We start from the raw sequence: 25,949 nt of genomic DNA on the forward strand, positions 1-25,949 counted from the left end.
GTGATATAATTTCTATAAACCAGGTTCCTCTCTATCTTATTCTCTCTAACCTCCCTATTTATACAAATGGGGAAACTAAGGCCTAGAGAGTTAAGTATTTGCCAAAGGCCAAACATCTAATTTAACAGTAGAAGTAGGGCTCTTAGGTTACCTGGATAGCTCAGACGGTTTAGTGTCTGCCTTGGGCTCAGGTCATGATCTCAGGTGAGATCAAGCCCTGCATCCGGCTCCATGCTCAGCAGGGAGTCTGCTTGAGATTTTCTCCTCCTTCTGCCCCTCCTGCTCGTGCACTCCCTAGCCCCCCCCCCCCCCGCCAAGAAGTAGGGCTCTTTTCCACCTTCCATTCCTTTTAAAATGTTGCCTCAGTTGTAGATACCTCCATCTAAATGTGTTTGTGCATCAGAAGAGAGGTGGTCATTATAGCATTTCTGCCCATCCAATTAATTTTTGTGACCGAGAAGTTAAGACATAGTACATTATAAACTTTCAGCTCCCTTGAGTGGTTCTGTTTTTGCACTGCCAGTGTGGTAACTAAGACTTGACTTTGAAAATAATAGAGAAGGGCCTTAGATAGGACCTAGGGCTGTAGCCTGGTATATCCAGGATAGGAAGAATGCAATAAAATCTTTTTTTTTTTTTTTTAAGATTTGTTTATTTATTTTAGAGAGAGAGAGAGGGAGAGGACGAGCAAGGGGAGGGGCAGAGGGAGAGAAAGGGGAAGAAACTCCCCACTGAGCACAGAGCCTGTTGTAGGGCTCCTCCATCCCATGACCCTGAGATCATGACCTGAGCTGAAATCAAGAGTCGAATGCTTAACTGACTGTGCCATCCAGTCGCCCCTGCAATAAAATCTGTATAGGCCACAATAGTAGTTGCTTATTTGGTCCTAAATAATTTTCATTTATGGTACTTGTTCCCCTCATTTCTTTTTGTACTAGTATATGTTGTTTCCCATTTTGGTTTCTATTTGTCGTATAAATATTAGCTGTAAGTTAATACTAATTTGAAGAAAATGAGTTATGTAACAATATACAGGAAAACTTAGAGGGAAGTTAACATTCTTCTACAGCTTATGTAACTGAACAGATGCTTTGAAATCAGCGATGCGAAAAAATCTTCTATAAGCCTGGTTACACTTCACTGAGATAGCTTAGAGTTGCTTCATCTGTTTGATATGTAGAAGTGGCCTGCAGTGGCAGGCTCACTGTTTTCCTTCTTTGTGACTCCCAGCAAACCGATGGGAATTTGCAAAAACAATGTTTGTAGGTATATGACAAATTAATTCGTCATTAAAAGCCGTTAACTTGATTATTTTATTTTGCTTATTTATTTTTTTAAAGACTTTATTCATTCAAGAGAGACAGAGAGAGCACATAAGCTGGGGGAAAGCCAGAGGGAGAGAGAGAGAAGCAGACTCCCTGCTGAGCCAACCAGGAGCCCAATCTGGGGCTCAATCCCAGGACCTGGAGATCCAAGTGGAAAGCAGACGCTTAACCATCTGAGCCACCCAGGTGCCCCCTCCTTGATTATTTTCTAACACAAAAGAAATATGTTAGCTGATAGGGCTTTGTAAATATATAATGCAACTAATATATAAGTGCAACAGAGAAAGAATCCCAAATAAGTACAATGCAAATAAAAATTTGGGAGCATTTTATTTAATGTGATGAATGTGCTGTCTTTATAAGTTCATTCTAGTCTGGGATATACCAGGGCAGTTCTCACATGTCTGATACACTATTAATATCTGTTTCTTTCTTGTGTGTTTAATTGGATTAAGTATTAAAGTACTAATAAGTAGTACTACAGTAATTCTGTTTTGTAATATACAGTCTTACTCTTCCAAAAGAATAATAAAGGTAATGTCTCATAAGCGTTGTTTAATGTTTATGAAAAATTAATGTTTTATGTTCTTTAATTTTCAAGTATAACTCAATTTTTGATTCAGGGTTTTAGAAAGCAAGTGACTCTATCCAGATATTTTTCTTGAATGCATCAAATGTTTTTTTCTGGGACACAATGGTTAAAAGGTTGAGACAGGACAGTAATAGTAAAAAATAGACAAAATATAGGAAACACTGTTTTTCAAGACATCAGGCAATGAAGGACTGAGCCCTCAGGGAGAGGAAACAAATGAGGTGAGTTCTATGATTGCTCCAGCTTACAGCCTTGAGAGTTTCTCTGCTACATCACAGGGAGGGGGAAACAGGGAGAGCCTGGTGGAATCTTTGACGAGAGAGCTGAGTCTGATAAAACCGATGTGTCGAGAGTTTGCAACACAGTACTAGAGAGAAGAGCTGAACAGAAAGAAAGCTCTAAAAATTTGGAAGGACCCTCCTTGAGTTTTCAGGTGAGTACTAATCAGTGCATGTAGCTGAGGACATTAGTTACCTGAGGCCAAGGAAAAGACCACCGGAAATAATAGAGCATCTCAAAGAGGGCTGGCAATAATGGCTGTTCCCACAAGACAGACTGGAAAACCTCATCGTTCTCAGAGCATTGGGTAGAGTACATAGAAAGGTTTCAGCTCAGTTGTGGGGAATAATTTGTCCTAGGCTGAGCATGGTTCTGTCTTGCTTGTGTTTGTTTAAAGTAAGACCTGAAAGCATCAAACTGTTTGGAAATAATTGTCCTAGAACAAAGATTTATAGGAATGCAAAAATATCCAGTACCCAGAAAGATAAAATTCCTAATGTCTAGCATCCAATCAAAAGCTATCAAAGATGTAAATAAGTAGGAAAATAAGACCCATACTGAGACAAATCAATTGAAACTGACATAGATGTTAGAATTTTCAGACATTATATTGTAACTATTCCAATTGTTGAAAAGTTAGAGACATGGAAGATGGAAAGACAAACTTCTAGAGATAAAGGTGTGAAATATAAAACACCAGGTGGGAATAATGGCAGACTTGACATTGCAGAAAAGATTTCACAAGTTTGAAGACCTATCAACGGAAACTCCAAAATCATAAAAAATCTTAAAAAGCATCTAATACACTATAATAGACTAAGGAGTGGGGAAGAAATATGAAGAAACTTTTGAAGAAACGAGAGCTAAAAAGTATCTAAATATGATTAAAACTATAAATCCACAGATCCAAGAAGATCCATGAGTCCCAAGTACAAGAAGCGTGAAAAAATAGTACATCAAGGCACATAATTGTTCCGTTCCAATGAAAGAGAGAGAGAGAGAGAAGGAGAACAGAGGGTAAAGGCACTATCCAACTAATTTGGAAACAAGGTTAAAATATGAGGATGACATCAGATTTCTGTTAGGAGGAGAAACTGTAGAAGTTGGCATACCTAATGTGCTAGAAAGAACCTGTCAACCTAAAATTCTATCCCCAGAGAAAATATATTTTAAAAACAAAGGCAAGGGGCACCTGGGTGTGGCTCAGTCGGTTAAGAGTCTGCCTTCGGCTCAGGGCGTGATCCCGGCGTTATGGGATCGAGCCCCACATCAGTCTCCTCCACTATGAGCCTGCTTCTTCCTCTCCCACTCCCCCTGCTTCTGTTCCCTCTCTCGCTGGCTATCTCTTTCTCTTCAAATAAATAAAAAAAGAAAATCTTTAAAAAAAAAAAAAAAAGAGTCTGCCCTAGGCTCAGGTCATGATCTTGTTTCCTGGGATGGAGCCCCATGTCAGGTTTCCTGTTCAGCAGGAGTCTGTCCCTCTCCCTCTGCCCCCGCCCCCTGCTTGTGTGCTCTCTCTCTCTCAAATAAATAAAATATTGAAACAAAAATAAAAACAAAGGCAAAATGTTCTTTCAGACTAAAGGTGAAAGAATTCATCACTAGCAGATTACACAAGAAATGTTAAAGAAGTCAAGTCTTTTCAGGCAGCTGGAAATACACTAGAGACCAAAAACTGTGGTCTGCAACTTGTTACTTAATTGCCCGTAAGCTAAGAATGGGTTGTAAGTTTTTTAAAAAGACTTTATTTATCTATTTGAGAGAGAGAGAGGGTGCTCACAAATGGGGGTGGGGGGGCAGAGGGAGAGGAAGAGGGAGAAGCAGACTCTTCACTGAGCAGGGAGCCCTACATGTGGGTTGGATCTCAGGACCCTGAGATCATGACTTAAGCAGAAGACAGCTCAACCAACTGAGCCACCGAGGTGCCCTGAATTGTACTTTTTTTAGGGGCCCCAATATTGATGATTATTGAAGCTGGGTGTTAGGTATGTGATGGTGTTCATTATACTATTGTCTCTTTTCTTTTTTTTCTATTCTTATATTTAAGATTTTCCATCATAAAATATTTTTTTAATCTACAGTACCCAAAAATATATTATCTACTGTAAATAAATCTAATTCAGTTTCGTGTGATGCTATATTTAGATGACAAAAATCCTGTACTAACTGATCTTGCAACATATATCCGACAAAGTGTTATGCAGTTCTCATCAAATTGGATTTTGAAATCTCTACAGACTACAATAATAAGTATTGCTTCTAAATATTCTGTAATAGTTAAAAAAAATAGCTAGAGTGCTGTCACTCTGCATAAGTTTTAATTAATTAGCTGAGACTTAAGAGTATACACAACATATCCAAACATGCTGAAAGAAAATATGTGCGTTCTTTTCCCTTCTGTCTCACGATGTGCTTTAAAGATGATAATAAGGTTTTATCAGGAACAATGGTGGACTGACTAAGAAATTAGACTGGGGACCTGAATGCATTTTCCCCCTTTATTTATCAATAATTTTAGCTTGTTTCCAAGTAGCTTTTTAATTTTGGAGATCTTATGCTTCTATTTTAAAAATACCAATAATTTGATAAACCCACATATTATATTATCTTTATTATAATCTTCTGTACTTCTTTTTCATTTTAGAATGTAGCTTGAATAACAGTGCCTAGCTGGCTCAGTCAGTGGAGCATATGACTCTTGATCCTGGGGTTGTGAATTTGAGCCCCCCACTTTGGGTATAGAGATTGCTTAAAAATAAAATCTTTAAAGAGAAAAAAAAATAATGTAGCTTGAATGAAGTACAGATTTGCGTTTAAAATAACCATTTTTCTCCATATTGTCATTATTTTACATTCCAGATCCATCAGTTGAGCGCGAACACTGTTTTTACTTCACACTTTAAAAAACTTTTTAAATAAACTTTTTAAAAAGTAATCTCTGCACCCAACATGGGGCTCGAACTCATGACCTTGAGATCGAGAGTGACATGCTCAACCGACTGAGCCAAGCAGGTGCTCCTTCACTTCATCCTTTTTTAAATTTTTTAAAATATGGTTTGTGTACAATTTGTATTAGTTTGATTAAAAGTTACAAATTTGAAAATGTCACACTACACATGGACTGAACATCTGTAGCTGAAAATCTTGATACTTTCTGTCAGCAGCAGATGAAATGCCTTCATACATTAAGCCACAAGTAATTGGGTTATATTAACCAAACATTTAATTGTACAATTACTAGCCTTCCCAATAAAGCAATAGTTAAATTGACCATCTTATACCAGGAAAGCAAATGAGAAGGCAGCAAACTATCCTAGCAATTCATATTTTACTTATTACCTCCTTTCCATTACTTGTTTCTCCTAACAGTTGCCAAGGTTGATCCTGGTATTTGTGGCAATAGGCATAGTCCTTGCTCAGACTTTAAGCACGTTGCTCTGGCATTTTCTATAAAAAGATTTGTTGGTTTCAATTCACAATTAGCTTGTGGCCCGTTGTTTAAAAAAGCACTATACTATGCCTTTTAGTTTGCATTTAGAGGCAATATAAGACTTTGCTTAGTCTCATTTGAATGCAGTGATGAGTCTTTCCAGATCTACAGGTCAAATAGGAGGATACTGCTACTTAGTATGAAACTCCTAAAGAATCCAAGTTGTTTAATATGTGTTAAATAAAAATTCCATTTTAAGAGCGCCTAGGTGGCTCAGTTGGTTGAGCGTCTGCCTTTAGCTCAGGTCATGATCCCGGGTTCCTGGGTTCTAGCCCTACATTGGGCTCCCTGCTCCACAGGAAGCCAGGTTTTCTCTCTGCCACTGCCTGCAGCTCCCCTGCTTGTGTGCTCTCTCTCTCTGTCAAATAAATAAATAAATAAAGCCTTTAAAAAATATATTTAAAAAAACCCCTTCCATTTTAATAAATAATTGAATTATTGTAGAAAATGCCAAATGTTATGTTAAGCACTTATTTTTTTAATAACGTTTTTTAAAAATTTTATTTATTTAGAGAGCATGAGTAGGGAGGAAGGGGAGAGGGGCTTCCCGTGGAGCACAGAGCCCAATGCAGGGCTCAATCTCAGGACCCTGAGATCATGACCTGAGCTGAAATTGAGTCGGATGCTTAACCAACTGAACCACTCTGGTGCCTGCTAGGCACTTTTATGATATTTTATCATGGATTGCCATAAAGACGTTGCCCATGACCATGTGGTGTTTAGTGAAAGAGCCAAAGAACCCAAGTACTATGACATGAATTCAACTATCCTTTACGCTTACCATGATTCAAATCAAGCATGGGATGAAATTTCTTGATTAATAGTTTGAATTTGTAATAGTACTAATATAATTTATAATTTCCCTTTAAATTGGGAAGTAGTCAACAACTAGTAATTTCTTTTTAAATGAGTATTATTTAATACCAGTGACCTGAAAGCACTGCCCATGTTTAAAACCCTGATCTAACAGACGTAGTGAAGAGAAGGGCCATATGCACCCCAATGTTCATAGCAGCAATGTCCACAATAGCTAAATTGTGGAAGGAGCCGAGATGCCCTTCAACAGATGACTGGATTAAGAAGTTGTGGTCCATATATACAATGGAATATTACTCAGCTATCAGAAAGAACGAGTTCTTAACATTTGCTACAACATGGACAGCACTGGAGGAGATAATGCTAAGTGAAATAAGTCAAGCAGAGAAAGACAACTATCATATGATTTCTCTCATCTATGGAACATAAGAACTAGGATGATCGGTAGGGGAAGAAAGGGATAAAGAAAGGGGGGGTAATCAGAAGGGGGAATGAAACATGAGAGACTATGGACTATGAGAAACAAACTGAGGACTTCAGAGGGGAGGGGGGTGGGGGAATGGGATAGACCGGTGATGGGTAGTAAGGAGGGCACGTATTGCATGGTGCACTGGGTGTTATTCACAACTAATGAATCATCGAGCCTTACATCGGAAACCGGGGATGTACTGTATGGTGACTAACATAATATAATAAAAAATCATTTAAAAAAAAAAAAAAAAAAACCCTGATCTAGTTAGCAATTTGGGTGAGTTTTCTCCATTAATACCACATTGCCTAATAGGCTGCAGTTTCATCAAAATTACAGCAAACAACAAATACCTCATATATTTAAAATGTGAAGTCACATCAGTCTAAAAGATTTGCCTTACATGAACAAGATAACTAAATGGTTTGTGTTTGTTTGTTCATTTTATCCAAACTGTGTTTGTTGGGATAAATTCAGGGTGTTTTTAGTGCTGCATCCTTCTGTAAGCCTTGCTTTCCTCTTGGAGGCTGCCAAAGGACAGGGGAACAACCAACACACAAAACTACTGTTTATGAGTGGTTAAAGATGGTGGCGATTTTGGAACATCCTGGGCACTTCATGTCTATGAAATAGGAGTTGGGGCTCTGCACCAGCTGCTGCTTCTTGTGCTGCCTCTCCTCTCCCGGGGACTGGTGGAGGAGGTCCTTCACAAGGGTCATGTTCTCATGGGGAGGTTGTCAGCACGAGATAAATAGTCTTTTTGAAAAGAGTGTGTCAACAGGAACTTGAGGCAATTTTGTCTGCAGTGGGCCACAAGAAGAGTGAACCAGCTTCCTCTTGCTTCCGCCGAAGGGTTTGGCATGTGGTCATGAACGCTTCACTTGTGACCCAGATTCCTTTGGAGGGGTCCTTTGGAGAACATAGATGCACATGTACTGTAGTCAGAGTCCTGGCAACAGTCAAATGCCTCTCAGGTAAGAGCCCATGTTTTTTGTTTTTTTTCCTTAAATGCCAAAATTTCTGTGTAATTTTGGATTGAGGGGCAGAGAGTCTCATCCTAAATTTGTGTTCCTTTCCTCGGATAAACTTTAGCTCTTCTCAAGTGGCATAAAAATCATTTTTATTCCATTTAAAAACATTTGTTGTGATTTCGGTATGCACAAAGCACCGTGCTAGGCAGAGGAGTTGGTGAGGGGTGTAGGAAACGGGGAGACAGATGTAGCTTAGAGCGTCTACCTTGATCATTCCCTGTGGGCACTCTGGGACTCAGATAATATTAAGGACACCTGGCAGCCTGGTAGAGTGGCCCCATAAAATTTTCACCAGATTTGCTGTGGTAGCTTAAGCAAGGCAGATCATCCTAAGGGAAAAAGAAATGAGTTGAACCAGTACTAAAACCATTGTTGGAGTGAAGGAGGGATTCTGAATATGATGTACCTCAAAGTCGTCCTGGCTCAGACCCCTGAGAGTGTATCTGGTCCCCAGGGAAATAGAGGCAACCCTACTTTAACAGTATTTTGCAAGGAAGAAAACACCTAAGCTCATGATGACCACCGGAATACAGGGCTCGGAGGAAGCATGGGAGAACCGCAGTGGCTCACGTGTCATGTGGGGCAACAGTGTAGCTACAGTGGGAGAGAATCTGCTACTGAGCATGTGGGAGACATTCCTAGGGCATCAGGAGTATGTTGCAGTTTGGTGGATTTTGCTGAAGCTACAGGTCCTGCACTTGCTGGAGGAGCAACGAGTCATTAAGATTAATATATTAATGATATCGTGACCTCATTTGTAGCTGTGGGCTCTTGGGGCCTGGGGAAATATGGTTATATAACGATGAACAAAAGTGTCCCCACTTTGACAGAGGGCCCACTTTAGTGAGGAAACAGACACGTTCATATCAATGAAAATAAAATGAAATGTACTTACCATTGTAAGTGAGATACCGCACTAGGTGCCTTATTGAACTGGACTTAGAGATATTTGGGTCTTATTCTGTAGAAATTGAGGTGCCAGTACATGTTTTTAACTAAGGGAGAGTCATTTAGCCTATCTGTGTTTTAGAAACACTTCTGGGGGCGCCTGGGTGGCACAGCGGTTAAGCGTCTGCCTTCGGCGCAGGGCGTGATCCTGGTGTTATGGGATCGAGCCCCACATCAGGCTCCTCCGCTATGAGCCTGCTTCTTCCTCTCTCATGCCCCCTGCTTGTGTTCCCTCTCTCGCTGGCTTCTCTATCTGTGTTAAATAAATAAATAAAATCTTTAAAAAAAAAAAGAAGAAACACTTCTGACTGTTTGGTTTGGTGGAAGGATTCAGTGAGAAGAAGCTAAAATCAAGGAGACTGGGTATTCAATCAGAAGGTCAACTGGGCCTAAATTAGGTCTGCATTAGGGTGGCTAAAGAAGCGGGGCTGGATCAGAGATGTATAAGAGGACTATATATCTTATTAGATATTGAAGTGATGGAGACTGAGAGCTTTTAAAATAACTCAAAAATCTTTAGAGGTAGTATTTCTTTTTAAAACAAAATTTTTAAGTAATTTCTACACCCAACGTGGGGCTTGAACTCACAACCCCAAAATCAAGAGTCACGTGCTCCAGCCACTGAGCCACTGAGCCCAATCAGACACCCCTAGAGGCAGTATTATGTACATTAAAAGATCCAGGGTCTGGGATTATACTGCCTAGATTTGAATCTTGACTCTGCTGTTCCAGGATTGCCTTGGGCAATTCATGCATCCTGTCCATCTCAGTTCATTCATCTGTAAAATGGGGATGATAATGGTACCTATACTTCATACAGTCATTCTGTGTGAATAGATACAATTTAATACCGAAGAAGTCCTTAGAGGAGTGCCTGGTACACAAGTTTGTTTGCTATCATTATTCTAGCTAAGGTAGGTGACTAGATGAGCAGCAGTAAAAGTCACTGAAATGAAAATATCGAGGATTGGAAACTCAGAGCACAGAGAAAATGGTGAGTTCATTCTTGCCAGACAGTGTCATAAACTCTATACCTGTATAATCTCAATTCTCACACAGTCCTATCAGATAGGTAGTATTATTTCCACGTTGTAGTTTATTTAGCAGAATAATGAACAGGTTTGTGGCTTAACAATATTAACAAAGTTCTCATTTCCAGGATGCAAAAGAAGTTCTGATTTACTGTGCTGGTGCTGAATGAGAAAGTAGGCCAGCTGAGATTTGAACCCAGACACTTTGATTCCAAAGCTGGTGTGCTGAATCACTACAATGGCTTGAACCATTTTGAAACCTCTGGCCCCTAATCTCTCTCTCTCTTTTTAAAAAGATTCTATTTATTTATTTGGGAGAGAGAGTGTGAGTGGGGGTAGGAGCAGAGGGAGAGGGAGAGAGAATCCCAAGCAGACTGCCCTGAGTGTGGAGCCCATCTTGGGGCGCCATCCCACGACCCTGAGATCATGACCTGAGCCGAAATCAGGAGTTGGGCACTCAACTGACCAAGGTACCGAGGCACCCCCTCCCCCCATTGATATCTCTTGATACTAGAGTCTATTAAGATATGGCATCCTATTTTATATGGTGTTGGATGTTCTATTATTAAACGTTTATTTTTTATAATTTATAATTTATTCTATGGCTATTTTTATAATTTATTCTATGGTTATTATGTGTCAGGCATCACACGTATATTGTCTTTAGTCTTCACAATACCCTATCAAAATGTTATAATCGATATTTTAAAGCAGTGGAGACTAAGGCTCAGAAACGTGCAGAAACTTGCCCAGAGTTGTATAACTGCTAAGCATGAGAGGAGAGATTTGAGCTCAGGTCTATTTATTCTTGAAGTCTGTACTATTATCTTGCAAATTCAGCTGTATTACGTTTAAGTATCATGTCACGTTTTGCAAATGATCCAGTGAGTTCCATGAATTCTTTAACCACCTCATCAAGTTCGAAAAACAGTTTTAATTGTGGAAGCATAGTAACAGGAATAGTATTTTTCAAACTTTCGTTTCATAAGAATCATATACAGAGCCTGAGACCAAATGTACTGAAAAGAATGTCCAAGGGTGTGTCTTAGAAATCACATCTTAAAAAGGACCTGATATGGTTCTAATGAAGGTTCTGGAAGGACCATGTTTTGGGGCGTGCTCCAAGGACGGAGTTGGTTCAGGTGCTCTTGGCATCTGAACTCTCTGGGTGAAGTCTTTTTTTTTTTTTTGGATTAAAAAAAAAAAGATTTCATTTATTTATTTGTCAGAGAAAGAGAGCACAAGCAGGGAGAGCGGCAGGCAGAGGGAGAAGCAGGCTTCGCGCTGAGCTGGATGTAGGACTCGATTCCAGGACCCTGGGATCATGACCTGAGCCAAAGGTAGACGCTTAACTGACTGAGCCACCTAGGAGTCCCTGGGTGAAGTGTTATAGCACTTTTATTGCCAGTACCATAGCTAATTACCTCCTAGTTATTATTTCAGATTTTCTATTGTTAATTTAGCTGATGGCAAGCACTTAGCTAAGAACCTTGAAGCAGTGTGCGCTCTGCCTCCTGTTCTGTCAATGTATTATTTCCCACTCCCTCCACCCCTTTTCATGGACGAAACTCCCAACAAAGCTGCATGGAAGGTCTTGTACTTCACAGAAAATGAAGTATGATAGATGTGTACGAGGAAGAGCATTGCAGCATGATGAAAACATCCAACCTGGCTTCGAGTCCTACTTCTGCTTCCCTGAGCTTTGGTTCCAGTAAAATTGGGTTGGCAGAACCTACTTCACAGTGTTGTGAGATAATGTGGTGCCTGGTATAGAGTTGGTCTTTCAGTAATTGGCAGCTATCCTCAATGAGTAATACTCCCTTGTGTTTAGAGAGGAAGATTGTAGAAGAACTATGCTGTATGCAAAGGGCGGGATATCATTTCTCATGAATTGGTTCGCTTAGAGGCTGGCAAGATTAAATGCATGTAAATCTATAATTGTGAATGGAACTCATCACAGTAAAATGAATTGCACTTTAGTAAACTAATTACAGTTAAACTAGTTACACAAAGAAAATAATGATTGGGTAAAGGTCAACTAACTCTTGATAGACTTATCTGCGTGGTTGGTGACTGATTTCCCGTAATAGGTAAGCAGTTGTCTGGGAGAGTCCTTTTTGCATGTGTTGTAGATTATATGTATTAATTACTTATCACCCCTTATCCCTCTCAAAAGCGTCCCAGAAAGGGCAAGTGATTTGCCCAAGGTCCCATGGGTAGGTAGGTAGTGGCAGAAGTAGAATTTGAACTTTGGTCTATGTTTTATGTAATAACCAGGCTATTAAAAACAAAATGCTATTAGGTAATGGGAATCAGAGGTGTATCTGACACTCATATCTCTTTCTGCCTACATAGCTGTCAGCATTTAAAAATTTACCAGGAATTGCCTTATGTAACTCCAGATACTGTGTTTTGGGTTTATGAGGGATTTTTAAAATGTCAGTGGTAAGGAGGAAGGAAACAGAACCGGTACTTCCCTAAATACCCCCCCACGCCCGCAGGGATTAAGCAATAGCCTGCCAGATTTCATCATTACAATAAATATAAGCCCGACAATTTACAGGAAGCTTATCGGTCCTTTCCTTTCCAGAAACTTGTGATGCTTTTCCTCGCTACATGGTACAATCAGCTGAGTCAAGTTGTCTTAAAGAGTAGCCACCTTTTCCTCAGGCCATAAACACTGCACCATCCTGTTCCATGCAAGGTAGCCCATAATAGGGCCTTTGATTGAAAGTCAAGGAGTTGATGTTGACTTGGCAATATTTACTGAGAACAAGGTAAGTGACACACAGGTGTGGCTAAGAAATGGAAGGCTCTTATCTGTTTGGAATTTTTGCAAAGAAACATTACGAACCATTATACACATTATATGTCCATATTTGTAATAAAGCAAAAATCTGGTCTTAGCATTATCTGAACTACTAATCTTTAAAAGGTATCCTAAGGACCGAGACTATTCTGTATTTGGACACATGTGGTTTATGGTTTAGCCCATATTGTTCAGGGTTACCTTGGCTTCAGTTCAGAGATTAAGAGCACCTATTAGTCATTTAGTTTGTTGACATAAACTAATGACAAAATTGTCTTTTGGTATAAGGTTAAGTGCATGTTGTGGAATAAGTAGACATAGATTTATATCCCTGATTTTCTACTAACTGGCTCTACGACCTTGGACAAGTCAATAACTGTCTAAACATCATTTCCTTTTTCTGTCAAGTGAGAAAAAAAATAAAACTTTCCACATACAGTAGTTGTAAGGATTACACATGGTAATTCATGTAGAGAATTTATAGTGCCTAGTACACAGAAAGACCTTAATACATTTTAATTACTACTTTCTTCTCTTTCCACCTATATTTTCTTTCCTTTATTCCTTCCCCCACTCTGTTTTTGCTCATCTTTTTATTTGTCTAATCTATCCCTTTTTTCTTTTACGCCTCTTCCTCTTCTCAGTTCTTCTGTTACCCTATGCCTTTGTATAAATTCAAGGAATTCTTTTTCTCATGTGAGACATCAGTAAGCTACCTCTAGGGGAGACAGGGCCATACCTTGAAAAAGGGAACAGTAAGTCGTGTCTGTATTCCAATCTGATGCCCTATCCTTTAGTCAGGAAAGGGGAGCATGTGTTCCAAAAATGCAAACTCGAAGTTCTGGAAAGGGATACTGAGACTCACTGCAGACAGAAAGGGCCACTGAACAGGAAAACGCCCAATGCCCAGTCCCACCCCTCCCCACAAATTTCTAAGACTTTTAAGAGAGTTAGCAGCACCCCTGGAATCCTGAGTGGCTTGGAGGCCCTGCCCAGGTGAAGTGGGTCCTATGTGCGTGTCATGCAGGAAGTGCCACAGGGGCTTGGTGGTCTAAGGAACAGAACGCAGCTAGAACTCACTGGAATGACTGGGACCATGTCTGAAGGATAGGACCATGAGGAGGAGATGTAGGCCAAGTTCTCCAGGCACACTTAGAGCAAGCATCCTTGTACTCTGGCTGTGAGGTGGGATGGACCTCAGACCCTGGGTATAGCTCTGGCATTATGGATCTAATGGTGATTAATGTTAATTAAACGGAAACCTTTAAAACAAAACAAAACCTAATTTTTTAAAAGATTATTTACTTATTTATTAGAGACAGAGAGCGCGCAGAAGCAGGAGGAGCAGCAGAGGGAAAGGGAGAAGCAGGCTCTCTGCTGAGCAGGGAGCCCCACGTGGGCCTCGATCCCAGGACTCTGGGATTATGACCTGAGCCGAAGGCGGACGTTTCACCGACTGAGCCACCCAGGAGCCTCTAATTTTGTTTTTCAAACACAAAGTTGGGGGAAATTTTTTGCTTAAATTTTGTTATTTATTTATTTTTAGAATTTATTATTTGAGTGAGAGAGAGTGCAACATGCAGGGGGAAGGAAAGAGGCAGAGGGAGAGAGACTCTCCAGCAGACTCCCCGCTAAGCAGGGAGCTCGAAGCAGGGCTTGATCCCACGATCCTGAGATCACAACCTGAGCTGAAATCAAGAGCAAGCTGCTTAACTGACTGAGCCACCCAGGCACCCCTTTTGTTAGAATTTTAAGAAAAAATTAGCTCCTCTTTCCCCCAAATCAACTATAGTTCTACCACCAAGATAGCCATTATCAACATTGTGATATATTTCCTTTTAGCCCCTTATTTTTTAGAGAAGGGAGGGGTAGAGGGAGGGGGAGAGAGAATCTTAAGCAGGCTCCAGGACCACTGCACAGCCAGATCCTCAATCTCATGACCCTGAGATTGTGACCTCAGTGGAAAGCAAGAGTCAGACGCTTAACCCACTGAGCCACTCAGGTGCCCCCTATTAGCACCTTCTAAGTGTTATTTATAAAATATAATTATCATCAGATTGTAATATGCTCATTTCTGTATTTCTGACATTAAAAGTAAAACATACTGATTTAGCACTGGAGAGAATAAATACAAAAGAGGGAGGGAATCACCTATAATTCTTATCACTCAGAGGAGACTTATTAAGATTTTGCTTCATTTATTTCCAATCCTTCACATGCGTTCTGTAAACATGCTGTGGGTTATACTGGAAGTACAATTTTGATCCTGCTCTTTCAATTAGCAGTCAACCGGACCCATTTCTCTAGGATCATTAAAACACTGTCCCCACCCTCAAAGATGCCTCCAGGCCTATGGGAAAGGTGATTGTGGGCCAAAGGGCAATATACGGAGAGAAACCAGAGGCAAAGCAAATGGACAAAACAGGTTAGAATAAAATTTTAAGATAAACATAAAATAGCTCTAGTGCAATTAGCACTGTTGCTACTGATGATAATCAAAAAATTTTTTTCCTTTAATAGTATTTTTAAAGATTTAAAATTTATTGTCTAAATTCTTTTAAAAAGCATTCTTATTAACAAATTTTTATAACTGTAAGAGCAATAGGTGAATGTAGTAAAATATTAAAACTGTACCAAAGGGTACATATTTAAAAGGTATTTAACTGCTTCCCATCCCAGAACCCCTGCTTACAAATTTCTACTTTTATTCTAGAAACATATTTTTTCTTTTTTAACACAAAAGAGTTCGTATTTATTTACAGATTTTATTTATTTATTCATGAGAGACACAGAGAGAGAGGCAGAGGTGGAAGAAGCAGGCTCCCCGCGGAGCAGGGAGCCAGATGTGGGACTCTATTCCAGGACCCTGGGATCATGACCTGAACCAAAGGCAGACGCTTAACCAACTGAGCCACCCAGGCACCCGAAGAGTTTGTATTTAACGAAGTATTCCCTACATTGTTTTTTTTAACTTAGAAAATCTTGGTTTCATTCTATATCAGCAAACATGGATGTATCTTATGGGTTTTTAATAGCTGCATATTTGTCCATTGAATGCATGTGCTGTAATTTATTTATCTGATATGTAGTATCCTACTAAGGGACATCTAGCTATTTCCACAGTTGTTGTTTTTTTTTTTGTCATTATACAAAAAGTTTTATTATATCTTTGTGACAAACTTTTCTTTCCATAGTGTTACAGGCTGCATGTGTTCCCCTAAAATTTATAAGTTGAGGCCCTCTCAGTATCTCAGAATGTGACTATATTTGGAGATCAGGCCTTTAAAGAGGTAAGTTACAATGAGGTGGTTAGGGTGGGCCCTAAGCCAATCTGACTGGTTTCCTTATACGAAAAGGACAAGGACGTTAGGACATAGGCACAGAGGATAGGCCCCGTGGGGACACTGTGAGAAGGTAGCTATATGCAAGCCCACGGGGGAGGCCTCAGAGGAAATCAGAAGTGCTAACACCTCAATGTTGGACTTTCAGAACAGTGAAAAACTAAATTTCTGTTGTGTAAACTACCCAGTCTGTGGTATTTTGTTACGGTGGCCTAGCAAACTCATACACACAGTGACTCATCTGTAATTATATAGTGAACACCAATGGGGAAATAGCACTCACTATTTAAATTAAAAAAAGAAAGTAAGGGTTTGGGGCAAACTGCAGGCTATAGATATTTCATTTTTTGAAGGCCGTTTGCATATAAAATATCCTAAAGGAAAATGAAAAAAAAAAAAGAGAGAAAAAGAAAAAGTAGCATCTGGGATTGCATTTCAAGTCGGACTATCTTTTCTTTAACAGTGCCATCACCCCTTCTGAAACCCATACTTCTAAATCAGCCTAGCCTGCTGGGGCTATTTTGACTGACAGGAAGGACGAATTCTGGTACTGAGTTAGGACTGGGATTCCAACTGTTTTTGCAACAGCAACATTCTTTCATTGCTTATTTTCACAACTTACCCCCCATTGGGGAAAGTGCTGTGTCACTCACATAAACAGAGTTAAATGCCTTAGGTCTGACTTTCCTTGATCACTAATCCTTTCCAGGGCCCTCAAAACTAGAGTTGGAAAATACTAGCGAGGAGGCCTAATGTCATATTTTTAGGTCACCACGGAATGATTTGGCATCTTTTTTGCGCCCCCTGTGGCATGCAGTGTTTCAGAGAGAATGAGAGCAGGAAAGAAGGAACCATAGACACACCAGGCACCATACGATGTGCATTTTCCTTGCTCTGTTCACATGCCTATCCAGTCTCCTTGTGGTAGCTGATAGCTAGATGGTCTGTTAGAACTTCTCTGTCATCTACGAGAAGAAATCATAGATGATTAAACCGACAACCTTGGCCTTAGTAACCGTTCCTGATCAGCTGTAGTTGCAGGAACCTGTAATGACACTCCACTGATCAATGCCTTCTTTCTGGGGCTAAAGTTTAATGTAAATCAATCATTTATTCTGGATATAGTAGATAATTAATTGCTATACTACTCAGCATATGGAGCTAATGTTAACAGCCCCCTTCAAAGGGAAGAATGACCCACAGGATTTATTTTTTATCACTGTATTTCTTTCATTTTGTCATCATAAACAAATTCCCTGAGATGGCCAGAGTCCAAAGGGGCTGTTACTACTACTGAGCTGACTACACAGCTTCAAATTCTAGGTTACAGCAAAATTGTGTCTGGATGTATTTTTTTGTTGTTGTGAAACAATTTAGTGCTTGCTTCTGGAGGTACATAGGTGAACAACAGACACAAATAAGTATTTGGAAATAGAACATGGTGTATTAAAAGTCAGTTAAAATGAGGAAATTACAGAATATCAGGAACTTCCCTCATTCCTTCTTTTTTGTTTTTTAAAGATTTTTATTTTTACGTAATCTCTACACCCAACATGGGGCTCGAACTTGCAACCCCAAGGTCAAGCGTTGCATGCTCCACTGACTGAGCAGCCAGGTGCCCCTGTTCCTTTTTTTATTCAGTAGATATTGAGTACTAACTGGTATGACAGGCATTGTTCTAAGTGCTGAGCATAAAACAAAGTGCATGTTCTCATGGAACTCATTTCTCCATCTAACTGGTTCACCTGAGGTCTCATTCTACATTTTGAGACGGCTGGAGTGAAAGATCAGAATGAAGTAAAGAAATAGAGTGGAAATAAGAAAATGTCTTCTGGGGGATAATAAAAAACATAGAAGCAAAGCCCTGGTGAAAGAGCAGAGTTTAAAAGAAAGAAGGAGAAAGGGGAAGAGGATGTCAGAGATCTTAAGGCCCATATTTATATTCTATTACTTAAGCGTTATTCCTATTTCTCCTCCTCCTCCTCCTCCTCCTCCTCCTCCTCCTCCTTCTTCTTCTTCTTTTTTTAAGATTTTATTTGTTTATTTGACACAGAGAGAGAGAGTATAAGCAGGGGGAGCGGCAGGCAGAGGGAGAGGGAGAAGCAGCCTTCCTCACTGAGCAGGGAGTCTGATGTGGGGCTCGACCCCAGGACCCAAGCTGAAGGAAGGCAGGTGCCCAACCATCTGAGCCACCCAGGTGTCCCTGTTTCTTTAGGACAGACTGTGCAGAAACCACACAACTAATACAGTGCCTGGGAGGGTATTACTGGGCCGAGATTCATATGGCCAGATTATTCAGTTCCTAATTTGTGGGATGCTAGGCAATTACCAGAATGTCTTTAAGACTTAGTTTCCTACAGGACTACCTCACAGAGTTGTTATATTTAATAATAATAATAGCTTACAGGCTGTACTTACTATGTGCAGGTGCTAATATAAGCAATTCAAATATATAAACTCTCTTAATTCTTGTAACAGTGCTGTGAGGAGGTATTTGTCTTAGCTCAGACTGCTATAATGAAGATACCACAGACTGGATGAAACAACTGAAATTTATTTCTCAGGGTTCTAGAGGTTGGAAGTCCAAGATCAGGGTGCCAGCATGGTGAGCGCCCTCTTCAGGCTTGCAGACTGCCATGTTGAAGGGAAGCATGCTCTAGGGACTCTTGGACAACAATCCATCATGAGGGCTTTAGAAGGGCAACAATCCATCATGACTTCATCTAATCCTAATTACCTTCCAAAGGCTCACCTCTTTATACCGTCACATGGTGAGGCAGGGGGTTCAACTAATGAATTTGAGGACACAAGCATTTAGTCCATAGCGGTTTTGTCCCCATTTTCTATGTGAGGAAACGGAGACAAAAAGATGTCATGTAGCTTATTCAAAGTCCTGCAAGCAGTATCTGGCAAAACCAGGAATCTAACTTTATCTCCAGTCTGTGCATTAGAAATAAACAGACTCACTCTACTCCAAGGTTCTTTCTCACCTTCTACTCCAGCATTTCTTGAATATTCATCAAACCCCTGTATTGTCATGGAACTATGATAGGTAATAGGGATATAAGGAGTGAACAGAACATAATCTGGTTCCTGCCCTCCTGCAGTTTGCAGTCATTAAGCAAATAACCACTTTCAGGTTCTTAGCCTTCCCTGTTTTCTCCCATTTCTCTTTGAGTCCATCAGTCCTCCAGGCAACCGGTTAGTCGAGAGTCGATCATGATTAGCAGAGCCCATAACAGGGTCTCTCTAGGTCTCGTCCATGGTTGGGGCGGGGGAAGTTGACCTGTGGGAAGAGACTGACCTTCTTGGCCGTGACCTTGTTTGTCTCCTTTCTCCCTGAGCCTTGGCTTAAAATGCAAGTATGTGTACCAAGGTTCTTCCCTGCACTAACCTTCTATGATAATCCGCCCCCCCCCCCCAAGGCCTTTCTGACATCCCTGACCTGGTGTTCCTGTGCTTGAGGTACATTCCTGCCTCCTTGATCCCCAGGGCACATTCTTCCTTCCTTCCTTGGAGGCTCCAGAATTCCACACTGCCCTCCCATCCGGCCTGCCCTGGAGGAGATGGTGCCCTGCCCCCAGGCCCAGGCTTGGCGCCCGCCAGAACACAAATGTGGCCAGTGTCCTGTCTGCTTCCGCGGCACCGTTTCTCCGTGGGTCCTAAGGTCTTAGAGCCTCAGACCTGGTCCACCCATTCGCTGGGGCCTTTGACCAGCGGGCAGGGAGATCGAGCCCGCCACCCGGGAATGGCAGGGGTCAAAGGGCAGCCTAGGAAGGCCCTGTGGGACACAGAACAGTCACCCTGGCAAATGGGCGTCACAGCCCGCGAGGCCCAGGCGGAGCGCTTGGCCTCAGCGCGGCCATTGTGCTCAGCTGCCTGGGCCTCAAGGTCTGGTGGGCGTACCGGCAGCGCTGAAATCGCCCCCAAAGTGACAGCCCATCCCTTCTGATACTGTGTTTGATGTTGTGAAACAAACAGGGTAAAGACTTGGTTTCTTTTCTCGGCAAGCGAAAGGGCCAAGGAACGAAGAGCGAAGGAGGTAAGTGAGAGCGCGAGTCGCCGCCGCGAGTCCGGTCACGTGGGCCTCGGGGACCGCATGGCGGCGGCCCGCGCGTCCCCGCGTCTCGACTGGCGGAGTAGGCCGGGCGCGCGCGCCGACGGGGCGGGCGCATGCGCAGGGGGGCGCGCCGCCTCTGCCCCGCGGCGAGGGTGTCTATGGAGAGGCGGCGGCCGCGGCTGCTGAGGCAGTGGCTGAGGCAGTGGCGATGGCGCCCTTCCCCGAAGAAGTGGACGTCTTCACCGCCCCACACTGGCGGATGAAGCAGCTGGTGGGGCTCTACTGCGACAAGGTAACGGTGTACGGGGCCTCTTGCTCCGGGCAGCGCAGGCCGAGAGGAGGAGCGGGCCGGTCCCCGGGCGGCCTGGCCTGCGTCGCGCCCGCAGCCCCCGGGGCCGCGCCGCGCAGATTGCCGCCTGCGCAGCTGTCAGCGCCGCGCTCGCTTCCCCGCACCTTCTCAGGGAGCCCGCGCCACCACCCGGCCGGCGGCCTCGGACGTGCCCTCGGGGCCCGCGGCGCGGCTCCTGCTCGGCTGCCGGCTGCGTGCCCCTGGCGGAGGGCCGCGCTCCCTGCGGCCGCGCTGGGCCTCCCGCCCCTGCCCCCGCCCCTTTAGGGAGAGGGTCTCCTTGGCGCCCCACCGACCTTCGGGGACCCCGGGCCGGCCACCTGCGCTGGGCTTCCTATCCGCCTGGGGCGGACCGTTCCTGCAGCTGTCCCCCGCCTCCCCCAGCACCAGCGCCCCTCATCCTGCTCCGGCCCGTTTGGGGGCTCCCGAGTCTCTCTGCAAACACCCATCCATCCCTCCGAACGTCTGGCTTGTTTCCTGGCTCAACGGGCAGCTTTCTCCTAACCGTGCTCGTTTTACGCCCTAGCTTTTCCCTGGCTTGATTTGGAAGAAAACCCAGGTTTCTTGGTTTAGGGACTGGAGAAGCTTCACTTTTCATTTATGGTTATCGTTTTCCTTGCAACTTTTATTGTCCTGGAGCATTTACTCGATGTAGATTTTTTTTTTTTTTATGAGACCGCTCTTCTCTGTTGAAATTCTTAACGTGGGTTCGAATAAAAGGGACCGCGGAAAAAGTTGGTTTAACTGTGAGAACCTTTTTGGACTGTTAATTGGTGTGGCATTAAATGAAAAAGCACTTTTCTGGAGATGGTGCAGGGCCTTTTTAATGATTTTAAAACCGTATTAAGCGTACACATTTTTATCAGTTTTACGTTGGGGGTAGTCCACATATATCCTGAAAACTTCAGGCAGTCCTGTTTCGTGTAGAAATGAACCAAATAAAAAGCATTTAAACAACTATTGCTTAAGTATAGAAATCAACTTTGATGAATCTTCAGAAATTACATAGCATTAAGCAGAACCACTGTTGAGAGAGAAGGGTTCTTATAGCCCAGGGAGAGGGTCGAAGGATGCCCAGTGTTCAGTACTAGGCCACATTCAAAACCAACACTTTAAAACGCACTCATAACCATCTTTTTCCTCCCTCCATTTTGAAAATTAAAAAATACCTGATTCAGTTACAGGTTTAAACAGAACAGTCCAGGACAGTGATTCTCAACCTTGGTTGCTGATTAGAATCATCCTAAAGCCTGTTAAAAATCCTGATGCCCAAACCACTGAAAATCAGCCTCTCTCAGGGTGGGACCCAGGCATCAAGTATAATTTAAAGCTCCTGAGGTGAGTCCAGTGTGCAGCCAAGGGTGAGAACCATTTATCCGGGAGAAGCGTGAGGAATGGGGAAGCCGTACCTCAAGCTGTGTATCCCTGAATTTTTTGAGTTAGATTGTTGTAGTGTTTTTAACCTCCTCTGGCTTTTGAACTTAGTTATTGTTATAGTATTCATTAATTGCAGGAAATTTTAAAAACGGGAGGTTTTTTTACTTTCTCAAAATTGGAAAGGGGAAGTTAGTGAGGACTGATGGAATAGGAGGTCATCTCTGTAGTTTAGCCTGGAGAGCACCTGAAATTGTTAACGGAAATTTTTGTGCATGTGTACACTTTCCTAGGGAGTCTGTGGCTTTCATCAACTGATTGTGGCTCTTGCATAATAAGTAAGAGTCACAGTTTTATTTAGTTATGTGATAGACTAACCAGCCTCGTACAGTGCCATTTTAAAAAACAGTACCTGAGTCAAATGAGATTCTTTTCAGTAAATGTTTCCTCTTGCAGTAATTAAGAAAGCAGTTTCAATTTGACATAGCATAAGTCAAAATTATCACTGATTCTTAATTATATGTAGTTAATGAGATTGTTGTAATATATTCATCAAGGAGATTAAAAGTCCAGTTTTCCAAGTCGTGGATCAGAGACCAAGGTGATAGGGGAAAAAAAGTGTATGGGAATTCTACATCCAGATTTCTTCTTGATACTAATAGCTAGTGGAAATCTCTCCTAGGAAGTCCTTTGGGAAGTAGGTTGGAGAAATAAGGTTTAATGCTGGCTGAATAATCTTAAAGGACTATTTTTTTATTCATTTATCATCTCAAATTTTGGCTTCACTATCTTTCTATTGTAAAGACCATGGATATTCAACCCAAATAGCCTACAGTAGAACTTGACAAAATGAGAACTAGATTTTGTACTCAAACTAAAAAGATACAAGGTATGTTATTTCACTGTATTCAAAGTGTTGACTCTGAATGTCCAGTATTTGTAAAGTGGTCAGTTTTATTTCCAGTATGAAACTTTTCATGTACAATATATTTTAGAAGCATCCATGTATTTACTAGCATCAGCTCATTTATATGCTTAGACTGGTTTACTTAAAATAATTTATTCTTGTAGGCCATTTTAAATATTGCTGTGTAATAGCTAATTTAATCCTTTGCTCATGGATTTCCTCTTACATTTATATAAAGTTTTATGGAAAGATTTTTCAGTGTTACCTGGACAACAGTCCCTTGAGGTAGGTAAAGGAAGGGGTATTTCTCTTTTATAGCTGGGGACTTGTAGGCCCAGATTAGCTAGACCCAGTTTACATAAGCAGTTAGTTGCAGATCCAGATGGAAACCCAGGTCAGGATCTTGATTTCTAGTTTAATTTTCTTTGAATAAACCAGAGTAGGGGCGCCTGGGTGGCTCAGTCGCTAAGCGTCTGCCTTGGCTCAGGGTGTGATCCTGGCGTTATGGGATCAAGCCCCGCATCGGGGCTTCTCTGCTGGGAGCCTGCTTCTTCCTCTCCCACTCCCCCTGCTTGTGTTCCCTCTCTCGCTGGCTGTCTCTTTCTCTCTCTCTCAAATAAATAAGTAAATTCTTAAAAAAAACCCAAAAAAACCAGAGCAGTTTCTGAAAAATTTTTTTGGTTAACAGCTGTTACGAAATCTTCTAATTCACTGACCTTCCAAATTGGGTCGATGTTAGTGAACATTTCATTGGATGACATCCTTTTTCCAGTTTACTCCAATTCTTCAGTCTTTCCTCTAGTCCTCAAAATTAATTCTGCCAGTAAGTGTGGCATCTCTACTGTCCGTCGGCCCTGTGTTGTGTCAGTAGCTTGCATTGGCGATGTGAGATGTGGAGTTTACAATCTTGTATTTGTGTGAAGGTGGAAATCCAAAAGCATATAGTGGGAGTAAAGGGAAGTATACAGTTAGCTGTACATTAAAGTGTCAGGAGTGGTCTTACAGTCTCTTGGAGCTGTGTTCTGAGAATAAAGTAGGTGGTGGTTTTAAGGATGCGTGTAATACAGAGATTCCTACACTTACATATAAGCCAGTTACAGAAGTTTGAAGTGGTGGAGGCTTTTATAGAGTGCCCAAGTTTTTCAGGTAAGGATATTAAAAGTGCCATTTGGTTATCATATTATAAATAAAGGACATTTTATGACTGAAGTCGTAGAAGGGAAATAAGCTCATAAGAATTGGGATAGATTATTTTTAAAAATTGAACGAGTATAGCTTTATGAAGAACTTCATTTTCCTTTTTTTCTCTTTCTGCATACCTATAAAACTGTTGTTGGCTGGCATTGGGAAGATTGGTTTATTAGAATATTGAATCGAGAACTAGGAGAGGAAGGAAAAGGGAATTTAATGAGTTTTTACTACATGCTTACGTTATTTTTTTTAATCCTCACAGGAGCCCCATGAGACAAGTATTATCCATCATTTGAAGATGAGGAAACAAACTTAGTTGTTAAGTAACTTACCCAACTCAACTAGTAATTAGGAGAGCCTGAATTTTAATTAAAGGATTCCCCCCCCCCTCCTGAAGCCCATATTTTTTTGTATTACCTTACTGGTTCTGCTCCTTATTACTTGTTACATGATTTTATTCAAAACATTTCCCCTGTGGGCTATATATATATATATATATATATATATATTTCTATTTATATAGTTAGTTTGACCAGATAGTTAATTGAGGTTTGTTTATTGAGTATAAATCTCCCTTGGTTGAATCAAAGCGTTGTTTGGCTGAGTAGATAAAAAGTAAAATTTATGTGGGGTAATAGTGTTTGGGTTTTTGTTGTACGATTTTTCATATCTATTTTTGAACTTATCTAGTCTTTAAGTCACACAATTTTTTGAGTCAGTTTGAAGCCAGGCTGTAAGACTTTAGGTTGTAGAGTGTCTGAGACAAAGTTAGTTATAAATCTTTTTAAAATACAGGAGATACCATGTATGTCACTGGTTGTTACTATTTGTTATGTGTGTCCTGTTCTATATAGGTTCATTTTTGAGTTTGTCAAGCATCAGAGTATACAAGTTTATAGGTCATTTAGGAACTTTTATATCTTACTGTAGCACAATGTTTTTCATAGTGTGTCCTATAATCCATTAGTGGGTCATGAAATCAATTTTGTGGGTCAGAAACAGCGTTTAAAAAATGAAATGGGAAGAGTAAATATTGGAGTACATCACAGGGTAGAGAGGGAAATAGTTTCCTGAAATTTGTTTGAAGTATCTGTGATGTGTGTGTGTCTAGGTTGCACTATATTTCAGACTAAAGGTCATGGTTAAGCGCGTTTGATAAACACTTCTTTAGAGTAACATTTCTCAACCACAGCACTATTGACATTTTGGGCTAGATGATTTTCTTGTGTGGCCGCTGTCCTGTGAATGTTTAGCTGGATCCCTGGCTTTTACCCACTAGATGTCAGTAGCACTTCTGCAGTGGTAACAACCAAAAATGTCCTTGCTCATTAGTTCCTGGAGGGGGCGGATGGGAAGGGGGGCACAGAACTGATCCTTGGTGAGAACTATTGCTTGAGAGAAAGCATTCTTTCAGTTTACTCTGTTGGATGCGGAAGGATAGCTTTATGATCGGGAGTAATACTGTATCTTGTGGAAAGAACTTAAGTTTTAGACCCTAGAGATTTGATCTCTGTTTTGTTGTCTACTAGTTGTATGGTGTTGGGCAAGTTATTTTTTCTGAGCCTCATCTTATCATCTATAAAATGGAAATTTTAATACCTACCTGATCTAAAAATACTTAGTATAGTACATAGTGCGTCATAGTCCTCAATATGTCACAGATAATAGTGTCTACGTTTATTTTTATCTCAATCAAGTTTGTATGTTTGAATAACTTTGCAGAGGCCAAAAAAATTTTAAAAATGCATATAAACAAATTTTTAAAAAATTAAATTGTACGTGCTCTGGTTATCTTTTAGCTGCTAAATTTAATGACGTTTAGGTACCAGGTTGAAACAGTTGCTCATTTCAAGTGGAGATAAAGTGATTTGGGTGGTATAGGACTTTTTTTTTTTAATGTTATTTATTTGAGCTGGAGAGAGCATGAGCAACGGGGAGGG

General features: G+C 41.2%; 1 protein-coding gene and 1 pseudogene across 4 annotated transcripts in view; one reads left to right on the forward strand and one right to left on the reverse strand.

Moving 5' to 3' along the window:
• Positions 1-7,303: 7,303 nt before the first annotated feature.
• On the reverse strand, positions 7,304-7,690 carry LOC123775851 (small ribosomal subunit protein eS27 pseudogene; annotated as a pseudogene).
• Positions 7,691-7,805: 115 nt separating this feature from the next.
• FBXL5 (F-box and leucine rich repeat protein 5) overlaps positions 7,806-25,949 on the forward strand; it is a 53,758-nt gene continuing 35,614 nt past the window's right edge. Inside the window, exons 1-2 of one of the 4 annotated variants that reach the window (XM_045771424.2) lie at positions 7,806-7,945; positions 12,572-12,758. Coding sequence is in view for 2 of the 4 variants with exons in the window: in XM_045771422.2 (XP_045627378.1) it covers positions 20,400-20,483 (84 nt within the window). In the remaining 2 variants the exon portion in view is untranslated. Of the gene's footprint in view, positions 7,946-12,571; positions 12,759-20,303; positions 20,484-25,949 lie in introns of those variants that run through there. The other 3 variants (XM_045771425.2, XM_045771422.2, XM_045771423.2) reach the window with 3 other exon arrangements.

This window comes from Ursus americanus, chromosome 8, assembly GCF_024610735.1.
Source record: "Ursus americanus isolate L20-20 chromosome 8, mUrsAme1.1.p, whole genome shotgun sequence".
Taxonomy (NCBI): Eukaryota; Metazoa; Chordata; class Mammalia; order Carnivora; family Ursidae; genus Ursus; species Ursus americanus.